This window comes from Tasmannia lanceolata, unplaced genomic scaffold (genome assembly GCF_043159265.1).
Source record: "Tasmannia lanceolata isolate RefF3 unplaced genomic scaffold, GAP_Taslan_0.1 ptg000019l, whole genome shotgun sequence".
Taxonomy (NCBI): Eukaryota; Viridiplantae; Streptophyta; class Magnoliopsida; order Canellales; family Winteraceae; genus Tasmannia; species Tasmannia lanceolata.
This window is the reverse complement of record NW_027518696.1, coordinates 2,260,389-2,273,189: the sequence shown is the minus strand read 5'-3', so window position 1 is coordinate 2,273,189 and position 12,801 is coordinate 2,260,389. Positions and strand designations below refer to the sequence as shown.

General features: G+C 37.5%; 1 protein-coding gene across 1 annotated transcript; it reads left to right on the top strand.

Moving 5' to 3' along the window:
• The first annotated feature begins 8,135 nt into the window (after positions 1-8,135).
• Positions 8,136-12,801, top strand: LOC143853116 (protein LATERAL BRANCHING OXIDOREDUCTASE 1-like). The gene is made up of 4 exons (XM_077362840.1): positions 8,136-8,440; positions 9,373-9,620; positions 10,316-10,640; positions 12,306-12,801. Exons 1-4 carry the CDS (start codon positions 8,177-8,179, stop codon positions 12,564-12,566), a joined length of 1,098 nt encoding a protein of 365 aa, XP_077218955.1. The 5' UTR covers positions 8,136-8,176; the 3' UTR covers positions 12,567-12,801.

The window sequence follows — 12,801 nt, the reverse complement described above, 5'->3', positions numbered from 1 at the left end:
TGCCATAGAAAATCGAGATAAGTAAACGTGACAAATTCAAAGACTGGCACAATTATAATAAGTTGAGTTGTTTCTTGCAGATGGATTCACCATGATCCAACTCTAAGCCGAAACACCTGTCAAGAGTTCAAAACTGACTAGTACTTTATTCTGTTCTGTCTAATTTCTTACTCAGAGTTCTTGTCTAGTCTAGCTTTCTTTGTAGCTCTGGTGACATTATGTCTATGATGAAGCTCGGTGTTTCATCTCTTGTAAATTTACAATTGTTGATCCTACGACCAAGTCTGATTAATAGTGCCACCACTCTAGCAAAAATAGGAAAACTCATACTTGCCTCACACTTATTTGATTACATTGGAGTGTGTACAACAAAGGCCGCATCAAGCATGTGCGGTGTGAATTACATGCGACGGTGGAGTATTCATTGCAAGAAATGCTTTCTCAATATCTATACCATAGGATCTTAGTCCAATCACTTTCCGAGTGCTTGATTCTAATTCATCAAGCTAGTCACTACTTATACCGCTTGATCGACATCTCAAATCCGACTTTCTCAGGCTTTACGAGGCGTAGGTACATCTCTGATCATATCTATTTTGGCTTGGAACCTCTGAGGAGGAGGTGATACCCCAATCCCCAGTAGTTGGGGTTATGTGTACAGTGCTACCAACGAAATTACATAGATTTGTATCTTATTTTACTTTCATTTTCTTGTAACATATGATACAGTTTACATTAGATCCTTTTGGTCTCCCCTTTGGATGTAGCACATTCAATCCCTGTTTTTTTTTCGACTTTTAATCATATACTACTCTACTATCTTGACATAACCCAAGTTACATTAGATTAACTAAGTCAAATCTTAGTAGTTGAGCTGTAGCTTCAGTTACACCTATTGTCTTTGTTTATTTGTTTTTATTGGGCTTTTGTCATTGTTTTGTTGTGATTTTATATATAAAACAGGGCTTATGTCATTCTTTTGTTTTGATTTGACTTTTGTAGTGTAAAAGACTGAATAACACCTTCTCCAACACAATTATATGACTTTTAAAGTAATTGGCTATTTCACATCACCAGTACATCATAGGCCTAGCCCGACGACCATACGCATGGCCACGTGACATATGAAGGGGGAGACCCACGGGAAAAACTGGAGAATATACCATGCACTTCTCTGCCGTTCAAGAAGGAAGAAAACGACAGAGGGAGAGGGATGGGGAGGAAAATCGATGAGATAAAATAATATTTGGGAAATGTTATCAGCACTACTCTATTTTGATGAGGGCACTCCTAACTTTACTGAAAGTACGGTATGGCCCGCACCGTAGGATAATCCGAACCGTCCATTAGATGGGCCACGTGCCCCAAAAATTAATTCCATAGGTTGATCCTAACCCTCGGTAGATCGGGGGTTAGGATCAACAACTCTCTAACATTCAGATTGGAGGGGGGGGGGGGGGGGGGGGTTAGGATCAACCTATGGAAATGATTTTTGGGGCACAATCTATTTAGGTTGTAGCCCATCTAATGGACGGTTTGGATCATCCTATGGTGTGGGCAATACCGTAGTTTTAATAAAGTGACGAGTGCCCTCATCAAAATACAGTAGTGATGATAACATTTCACTAAGATTTTGGTAAAAGAAATTCGGTTTTATCGATAATAGTTTAATGTTATGCATCACTAAGATTATGAAGGGCGGCTGTTTAAATGGGAAATTGGGCCACAAAAGTATATAACAAACAGGATATCTCTTTCAATCTTAATTTTATTTTTTAAATTTAATATCTTGGCTTTGTGTTGGTGAAGCTCTCTCTCTCTCTCTCTCTCTCTCTCTCTCTCTCTCTATATATATATATATATATATATATATATATATATATATATATATATATATATATATATATATATATATATATATATATATATACACACACACTAGTAAAAAATCCTGTGCGATGCACGGGCCATACGGACCACATCATAGGTTGATCCAAACCGTTCATGTGATGGAACACAACATCAATACGTTGTGCCCGAAAAATCATTAACATAGGCTGATCCTAGCCCTCTAATCTATAGAGGTTTCCATAATATGTTGTTCCTCTTAAGGTGCCCGGAATTCATAAATATTTTTAAAGGTATACGAATTCGTAATATCCTCAAAAAATTACTAAGGAAAAGTAGTTTTTTCGTAATTGTCATATTTTGATACCTCTTCTTAATAGTTTTTTTGTAATATCATATGGTGCTTTCTCAAAACAACTGTTTGTTAAAACACTTGTTTGAAGGCCATCAAATGGACGGTTTAGATCATCCTATGGAGTTTTATATAGCATTTTTGTTTATCTCAGGATTTGCTAGCCACCTTCTCCAAGGCAACTTCTCGCCCATCCTTTGCAATTGTATGTGGTCATGTGATGTTAGCCCATTGCTGTTGACTTGTTGAGAGATTTGTCTTATTATTGAAGTGTGGAAACTGCATAGATTCGCAGAAGTATTTGTACAACGGTGGGTAGCAATAAATCATAATGGGTCGTAAGTGTTATAGACAAATTACGGTCAGATGGTACTACAGTAGGAAAATGACGAAAAAAAATAGTGATAGTTACACCAGAATATGACAATTACTGTAAAATCTACAACGCACATGCCACAAAGTTTGACAATTAAGGACAAAGAGAGAGACATGGCCGTCTTTTAGCAAGGATAGGGGGAGTCATTTTGGAGAGATCATAAAGGCATTCATGGCATTTTTGGAGAAAAATCATTAAAGGTGAAGGTTGGGATGGCAGAAAATGTAAATATTGACGTGTAAATCTCCGATAAAAAGAAAAGAAATTTCTTTTTCCTCCCGCTGTATTGTAGTATTGTAGTGTATATATATATATATATATATGAGGAAAATGATTGTGAGCTTGAAGCTCATATAGCTTATATGAGTTTGAAGACCCAAACACATGCGAGCCCACATTGTTAGGATGATCCAAAACATTCATTTGAAAGGCTCTTACATAGATAGGGTGTGTACAAAAAATCAGCTCCATAGGATCATCCTAACCCATCCAAAAGTGGAGGGCAAAATGGACAGACACCGTTTGCCACAAATCTGCCCATTTTGCCCTTCGCTTTTGGAGTTGTTAGGATGATCCAATGGAGCTGATTTTTGGTACACATTCTATCTATGATGGGGCCTTGTAAATGAATGGTTTGGATCACCCCAAAAAATGTGGGACCCATGTGTTTGGGCCCTCAAGCTCATATAAGCTATATGAGCTTCAAGCTCACAATCATTTTCCTATATATATATATATATAGAGGAAAGTGTTTCTAGTCCGGCCGACTAGAGATCATTCTCTAGTCCGCCACCCAAAAACACATGGGTCCTACATATTTAGGTGATGCAAAGCATTCATTTGATGGGGCCTGACATAGAGACGGTGTCCACAAGAAATTAGCTTCATAGGATCATCCCAACCCTATGATTTGTGGAGCTTAAAATGGACGGCTATAAACTGCCACAAATCTGTCCATATTTTAACTCCACAAATCGAAGGGTTAAGAAGATCCTATGAAGCTGAATTTTTGTGGACATCCTATCTATGATGAGGCCTATCAAATGAATGCTTTAGTTCACCACAAAATATGTGGGACCCATGTGTTTTTGGGTGGTGGACTAGAGAATGATCTCTAGTCGGCCGGACTAGAAACACTTTCCTCATATATATATATATATATATATATATATATATATAGAGCAAAGTGTTCCTGCGCAACTGAGCAGCTGCCCCAAAAAACTCATGTGGCCCCATATTTTTTGGGTGATTCAAAGCATTCATTTGATGGGCCCTTCCATGGATTGGGTGTGTACCAAAAATCAGCTCCATTGGATCACCAATGGGTGTCCATTTGTGGGGCAAAAAATGGATAGATACTGTTTGTCCACAAATCTGTCCATTTTTTGCCCCACAAATGGACACCCTAAGGTGATCCAATGGAGCTGATTTTTGGTGGACACCCTACCCATGAAAGGGCCCATCAAATGAATGCTTTGGATCCCACCCAAAATGTGGCCACATGAGTTTTTGGGGCAGCTGCTCAGTTAGCTGCCCTCATATATATATATATATATATATATATATATATATATATATATATATATATATATATATATATATAGAGAGAGAGAGAGAGAGAGAGAGAGAGAGAGTATAGTTCCTGCGGGTGCCCTCATATAAGCTTACCTGCGGTGGCTCTTTCAAAACATAGGGGGCCCACATTGTTAGGATGATCTGAAGCATTCATTTGAAAGGCCACATCATAGATAGGGTGTGTACAAAAAATCAGCTCCATTGGATCATCCTAACCCCTCCAAAAGTGGGGGCAAAAATGGGCAGATTTGTGGACAAAATGTGTCTATCCATTTTTGCCCCTACTTTTGGAGGTGTTAGGATGATCCAATGGAGCTGATTATTTGTACACACCATATCTAAGATGTGGCCTTTCAAATGAATGCTTCGGATCATCCTAACAATGTGGGGCCCTTATGTTTTGAAAGAGCCACCTCATATAAGCTATATGAGGGCACCCTTAGGAATCCTTTTCTCACACACACACACACACACATATATATATATATATATATATATATATATATATATATATATATATATATATATATATATATATATATTCCCAAAATGAGAGAATGAGAGAATTATTTGAATATCTCCCAAAATTCTATGAGAATTACATATCAATTTTTTTGACTTTTTTTAACAAAGGCACACATGCAACCCACATATTTTCAATCCTACCCCCTTATTTATGCTTTTTAACAAAGGCACCCATTAAAGCCACATAATGTCAATCCTACCCCTCTCCTTTATGCTTTTTTAATTATGGAAATCTCTATAGATTGGAGGGCTAGGATCAACCTATGGAAATGATTTTACGGGCACAACTTATTGATATGATGTTGTGTTCCATACATGGGCGATTTGGATCAACCTATGATGTGGTCCGTATAGTTCTTTGTCGGCCCATGCGATTTTTTTACTAGTATATATATATAGAACTAAAAAAAATTATGTGATAATGTTCGGAAGGTTTCCAAAAGGGCTCTTAAAGTATCTCTGGGGATATTTGTAAAGACTATCTTATTTTTTATGAAAAAATCAAATCTTTTATTTTTTTTTAATTTATAAATAATTTCTTGTGAAGCTTGAACAGCAGTTTTTTTCTACGGTGGTAGTGCTTTGATACAATCTATAAGGTCATAAAATCGGGCAATGCAGGATTGGTGTCATTTTTTTGGGCTATAACCTATTATAATGGTGCTCCTGAGATAAAGGGTTCATGATGGCTATATATTTTTCACGTGCATGGTGCACCAGATCATAGACAATAACTTTGAAGAACAATGAAAGTAGATGGGAAATAATATTTTATTAGTGTAATTGAGATCTGATTGTGTGGAGCTCTCACCGCTGGATTAGATCAAGCTTGATAGGGTACTTAGGTTAGATTAAAATTTATATCCTTATCACCTCTTATGATATAACTATATATGCTCATCCCTTTGAGTTTTCTGATTAGAAGCTAATTAAGTAATTATGAGGTAATTAAGAATGGTGAAATCAATTCTTTTTCTGATAGTGTTCTTATTCTAATAATGTTTAAAGAGAAAAAGGGATTTTTGCAAAAGAAGTCTCTTTTCTTTATTTGCAAAAACAGTTTTCTAGTAAAAAGGGTATAATGTCCTTAAAAATGTGAAAAGACAAAAAATGGCTTATAAAAAGACCAAAATACCCATGAGGCTCATTCCTATATATACAAGCATTCTTGGAAAAAAGGGCCCCACCCTATCAAAACATGAAGTGTAAAATGGTGGGCCCCACCCTATACAAGGGCTCGAGGGACTTACCTCATCGAAACATAAGGCAAAATAGTGGACCCCACCTGATGCATGGGTTTGAGTTGAGTTGATGGGACCAACACCAACCCTATCAAAACATATCAATGGGCATCATAGCTATTTTGGTCTTTTTATTTTATTTATAAGATATGTCTTTTCACGTAGAATGACATTTTTGCTCTTTTTAACAGTAAAACAAATCTACCATGGGTATTTTGGTCACAAATTGATGGCATGACCTGATTTGCAAAATTCACTCAAATGTGACTCTATTCGTAAATTGTCAAAGGAGAAGGAGTTTTGCAACAACCCCAAAGAAAAATTACATGTTATTGGATTTTAGAATTAGATTATTGTCTTATTTTTGGGCATTTTGTGATTGGATTAGGCAGGGGCCCACTATTCCGTGGTGAGAGTCGACTCTATAATACAATGAGGTGCACCCTACACTGAAGCATTCCTCTCAATGCATAAAATCTAATAGACGTACGTGTAAATGTAAATGGGAAATGATATTTCCAGCTCTTTTCCTAGCATTTCGACATGTCTTCTTTGTCTTTTCCTAAAAATTTCTACATTTAACCTTTCTTTGTTTGGGTGCAAATATCATTTCCCAAACAGCATATACTATGGTTAGGGGTGTAAATGGATATTCGAAAATTCGATTACCGTCCGCATCCGAATCCGTTTAAAGCGAATATTATCCGAATCCGTTTCAAGCTGATATTATCCGAATCCGTTAATGAGATATCCGGCTCTTAGCGGATGCGAATCTGGTAAATGGTATATCTGATCCGTTTAACATTTGAATCCGAGAAGTACATCATTTTTATTTATTATTAATAATATCATTAATATTTATTTTTAGTAATGACACACTATCTTTTGTTTCTAAAAGAAAAGTGAATTTTCTTCTTAGAAAAAAAAACAAAAAACAAAAAACCAAAAGTGTTTTGGATGGGAAATGAAGTTATCTCTCATTTTAAGGGCATTCTTAGAGTTTGACATGGCTTCTTTATGAAGCAACAAATGTGGGCTGCAGGATGAAAGAGACAAATGGATGATGGTAATTGAAAGAAGATGGCATAGCTTCTAGAGAATTCTAAAGCAAAAAAGGCCATCTAGGTCATTGATGATAAATGGACGGCTCGGATCAATTTTTCAACTCAGGGTTATATAAAAACCTAAAATGCAATTAAAAGAGGGGACTCCTAAGGTTTGCAAGGAGAAGCAAGAGAGAGGAGAAAGGAGGAGGCCGAGACACCATCTCCAGCATTCCTTGGTGCCCCCAACCCCCACCAAAATCCACCACCACCCCTCTCCAAGTTCTCATGGCCACCTCCATCACCGCCAGTTACCTCAATCTCTAACCCAATCCCATCTCCATCCCCATTTATGAAGATCTTACATCATAAGCACTCCCACTTCCCCTGTTCAAAATAACCCAAACCCATTCCATCATGTACAAAAAAAAAAAAACCCAATGACCACTACCAATCTCTCTCTCATTGCCTTTGTTTTAAAAGGAAGAAGAGGATCTCATATATGTTAGGGTTTGAGAGTTAATTTTGAGAAGAGAATGTAGAGGTCTGGTTTTAGGGTTTGGAAAATTCATTCGAGGAGTGAGAAGGAAAAGAAAGATAAAGTGTTGTAATAAAATGTTCAAATTTACAGGATAAACGGATACGGATAATATCCGAATTCGAACAATATACGCTGGAAACGAATTCGGTAATAGATATTAAATATCCGTCGAATCCGAATCCGAATCCAAATCCGAATTCGGATAGTGTATACTGTAATCGAATTCGGATATAGCCATAACCGCTTCGAATTCGATCCGTTTACACCCATGACTATGCCAGCAAAACGGAAATCTGTTTGGTAAAAAAGCATCCTCTGCAGCGCGCAAGAAAACAAAAAAGAGAGCAAGCATCCTAACAAATGCACAAAATAAGTGAAAATGATCAAATCGTCGGTCATTGATCATTTTCATCCACTTCTTTATTTTTATTTTCAGGACCGGATCCTGTTTTAGAAATGTTTTCCATAATTAAATAGAGGGGGTCGAGTTTTTTAGTTGCCAATTGTTAATTAGGTTCTTATAATAAGACCTACCTAGTTACACGTATGAATGCATTAATGTACACTACATAAATATAATAATGTGGACAAACATAGTCTATATATAGAGGAGTTCCTCAGGCCAGAACTTGCAGAACATAGAACCAATTGACATTTTCTTGTAGTTATATTTCCATGGCTCCAGCAGCTACCGCAACCCCTCCAGCGCTCAACATTGGCCAAATTGATGACATTCAAGAGCTCAGAAAAGCTAAACCAATGATAGTCCCCGACAGGTATGTCCGTGGCATGGACGAGCGCCCTACACTCGCTCCAATTTCCTCTTCCATGAACGTCCCCATCATCGATGTGTCAAAGCTCGTCCATGGCACCCAAGAGCAATCACAGCAAGAATTGGAAAATCTCGAGGCCGCCTGTGCAAATTGGGGCTTTTTCCAGGTAATTCTCTAGCTTCCTAATCTTGCATTAGGGGTGCAATTCTGGTCAATTTTTTGGTAATTATTAGTTGAGCCTTTACCATAAATTTGGGTCGCATTCGGGTTGATTCCAATTATTATTATCAAAAGCTCAACCCGAATTGCACCCCTATCTTGTCTATTAAGGGCCTCTTTGGATACCTCTAAAAGTTTTTTTTTTTGTAAATAATGTTATTTACACCGTGTTATTTGTAAATAATGGTTATAATAGTTCCATATCTATCTTCTAATTATATAGTCATTGGCTTTCAAATTAAGAATGTCCCATTTGCAAATAATATAAACTTAAAATAACCTTATTTGCAAATAAAAAACCCATTTTGGGGTACCCAAAATGCCCTAAGTTTCCCTTATTATTGAAGTATACATAATTAAATAACACCAACTCTAACAACTTAAGCTCTTGGGGTAATTGGTTGTTTCACATGGTATTCCATCTATTGCCTCACGGCAGGTCGTGGGTTCAAAACCCAACAACTCCTTGATATTAAAATTCCACATGTACGACCAACCCAAGAAGAGGAGCCACATTTGGCACGTGTACATGTGTACGGCCAACCCAAAAAACAGAGGGGCCACACCACATGAGTGGGGGAGTGTGAAGTATAAATTATTAAATAACACCAACTCTACAGCATAAGCTTTTGGGGTAATTGGTTGTTTCACACTGATTATCTGATATTTATTAGTTGGGTTTTGCTAGGAAAAGAGATTTTCCAATCATTTTACACATGCTTCCATACTTTTACACCAATTTTGAGATTTCTTCATAAAAATATGTGTAAAATTTCTTTCCCAACGCACCTTAACAGGTGCCCTTAGGGCACTCGTTAGCAAAACCCTTATTAGTTAACGAATCAAAATTGTGTTTGAGAAGCAGTTTTTTGTTAATAGGTTGTCAACCATGGAATCGACGCGGCCTTGCTAGAGAGCATACAGAAGGTGGCCATGGAGTTTTTCAATTTGCCTTTGGAAGAGAAAGAGAAGTATCCTATGCCTCCTGGAGGTATTCAGGGATATGGGCATGCTTTCGTCTTTGAGGAGGAACAAAAGCTAGACTGGTGCAACATGTTAGCACTCGGGGTGGAGCCTCCCTTCATAAGAATGCCTAAGCTTTGGCCCACAAATCCTGCCAACTTTACGTATGTTTGTTGTGACCATATATACTCTAAAAATTTCACTTTTTTTCAAATTAAATGCAAATTTTCTGAATTAAACGAGAATTCAACTTGAACATTTCATCAATTTCGCATATATTTTGCTTGTTAGTCTCATGAGAGGTTCAAAATTATTGAAAAAGACATAGTAGTGAAAACTGAAATCACATCCTAATTAATCTCACAAACATAAGTACTTGGCCATCATTTCATGTATTTTGTTGGGTCTTATTCGAAAAAATTAAGTAAAGTTGCAAATTAAATGTGTTGTACATAGAAAAACACATGCATTTTTCCTGAATTTTTTTCGAACTATTAGCAACATGTCCTGACTTTTGCGAACATTTTGGGCATGTTTGGCAACAATGAAAAATTATTCAAATTGATTTTTTCTTCTTCTGATTTTCAAAGGACTTGTTCACGATCACCTCACTCCTACCCTCTCAAGTCTCTCCCTCTCAGACAATATCTCACAACTGGCCCCACTAATATTCCATGAATTGATCATGGTTGCCAAACATGCCCTTTGCCTCGAAGAATCAATTCCCAAATCCGTACTTTGTAACCATGATCTTGGCAAATGATGGGTTTCTGTTCTTATATATAAGTCTACTAACTTTGTTGATTAACATGTAAATACTAATTGAATTGCGTTATTTTGTTCTTTTATGGTGTTGTAGTGAGACTTTAGACTTGTACTCAAAGCACATACGGGTGCTATGCCAGACTCTGTTGAGCTTCATTTCCAAGGGTCTTGGCTTGAAACCCGACATGTTCCACGAGATGTTTGGCACGTGCGTGCAGGCGGTGAGGATGAATTACTATCCTCCATGTGCGAGACCAGACCTTGTTTTGGGTCTGAGCCCACACTCCGATGGAAGTTCTCTTACGGTGTTGCAGCAAGACACAAACTCAGTGGGCCTCCAGATCTTCAAGGACAACACTTGGGTGCCTGTCCAACCCATCCCCAATGCTCTAGTCATCAACCTTGGAGATACTATGGAAGTAATCCTTCCGCCTTTTGAACTCTCTGATTCTCTATCTTCATCATGCATTCTCATTATATTACAATTAGTATCTATTATCATGTAGCTTAACTACATATATTAGGGCCTCTTTGGATGGCCTCTAAAAGTTACCTGCATATAAAGTTAGGGAAATGATATGTACACCCCATTTTATTTGTCTTTTCTTGAAAATGAATGCATATCTACTCCTTGGTTTGACATTTACTGAAAGTAGAGTCATATTCAAGAAAATACAAACGAAAGGTGGTGGAAATGCTGAAAAATGGTGGAAATATATCTCAATTCCCGGAAGGTTTTTAACCATTATTTGCCATTGTGATTATTTCTCCTTTCATTTGTAAATAATGGCTATAGTGGCTTTATATTTATTTTAGATGCTATAGGTAACGGCTTCCAAACAAGCTGAGTTAGAAAAATGCTTAAGATGATGGATGTTAGTTTGCTTCCTGTCAAACAATTTTTTTGGGGGATTGGATATGTTGTCTTATCAAGAGGACAAGTCCGGCCAAATACAGTGGAAAACACCTTTGATAGAATGATCCTAGGTCCTTGGTCCATCAAGCCTTGTTTAGGTTTTTGCCAAGAAATGCTAAGACATTGATTTTTCTAGTCATTTGTCTTATTGATGGGATGTGTCGGTTCGGAATTGGACCCCATGATGTGATCTCTTGATTGCACATACATATCCCCGTTTTGGGATCTTAAAGTTGACAATTCCAATGGTTGTTTCACCTAAAAATGTGGCCCAGAAATCAGTCTTACACTTTTAGGCGAAGAGCTGATTTCTGGGCGACACACTTAGTTGTGATGGAGATGAAACAAACCCTTTGATGATACCTGACCTTGCCCGATATCTTCAAATTATTCAAATATAATCTTTACATCACATGGTTTTGAAGTTAAATGCAATTAGAGGGCTGTTAGCAAAAGGGCATCCCGTCTTGGAAAAAGACACAAAATCCCCTTATGGGCTGATGTGACACATGCGCATGAGGACAGATATGAGCGTGAATCCCCATGAAATGCAAATTACACTCCAGTCGTGAAATCAATTGTTAAAGTATATATATATCAGAGCCAAAGGTCTCGAGTTCAAACCTCCCGGATAGCAAAAATTCACATGCGATGGTCGGCCTAAAGTGGGACCACATGTGCCACGTGTTTACCAAGTGGGCCACATGTGCAGGGTTGCCAAGTGGGCCACATGTGCGGGGGAGTGTTAAGGTATAAAAGATAAATAACGCCTTTCTTCAACAGCTTAAGCTTTTGGAGAAGTTGGTAAGTTTATATCATTGGCCAATTTCATTTTTGTCTTTATTTTCCAAATGGTTTCCGAATTTAATTGGAAGCGTTTTCCATGCAATTATTTGCAAATAACAGCTAAAATGGTTTTATACATTATACATGTCATATTTAGTTAACGGTGCAACTCTGGGTTGATTTTTTGGAATTCTGGTTGATCTTTCACCATAAAATTGGGCTGGTTTTTGGTTGATTCCTATTCATTTTTTACCAAAAGCTCAACCCGACCCGACCCTAATTGCATCCCTAATTTTGGTGGCATCTATAAAGAGGCCCTTGAATTCTAAAAATTATTCTAAATTGTATTTTCACAGAACCATCTAATTTTCGAATTATGCAGGTTCTTACCAATGGAAAATACAAGAGCATTGAACACAGAGCAGTGACAAACAAGGACGTAGACAGGCTCTCGATTGTCACATTCTACGCTCCAAGGTATGACCTCGAGCTCGGCCCTCTGCCCGAATTAGTGGACGAAACCCACCCACCCATGTATAGAAGGTACAACCATGGCGAATACAGTCGCCATTACGTAACCAACAAGCTGAAAGGGAAGAAATCTCTTGATTACTGCAAGATTCAGACAGTCGTCTCATCTTAGACTCCAGAGTTCCTCAGTTTGCTTCCCTCTTGGTTGTGTGTTCTACTAATATATGTATATGAAATAAACTATCGTTTCTGTAGTTTTGTTCAGTTTCTAAGATCTGTAAAAGGGTCTGAACTTGGCACTATGGTTTCAAGTAGTTGATGTTGGGTATACTTGTGTATGGTATAACCCTAATATATGTTCTAATATAAGCCCAATAGGTAATGGATCAGGTGTACGGTGTTGCTTT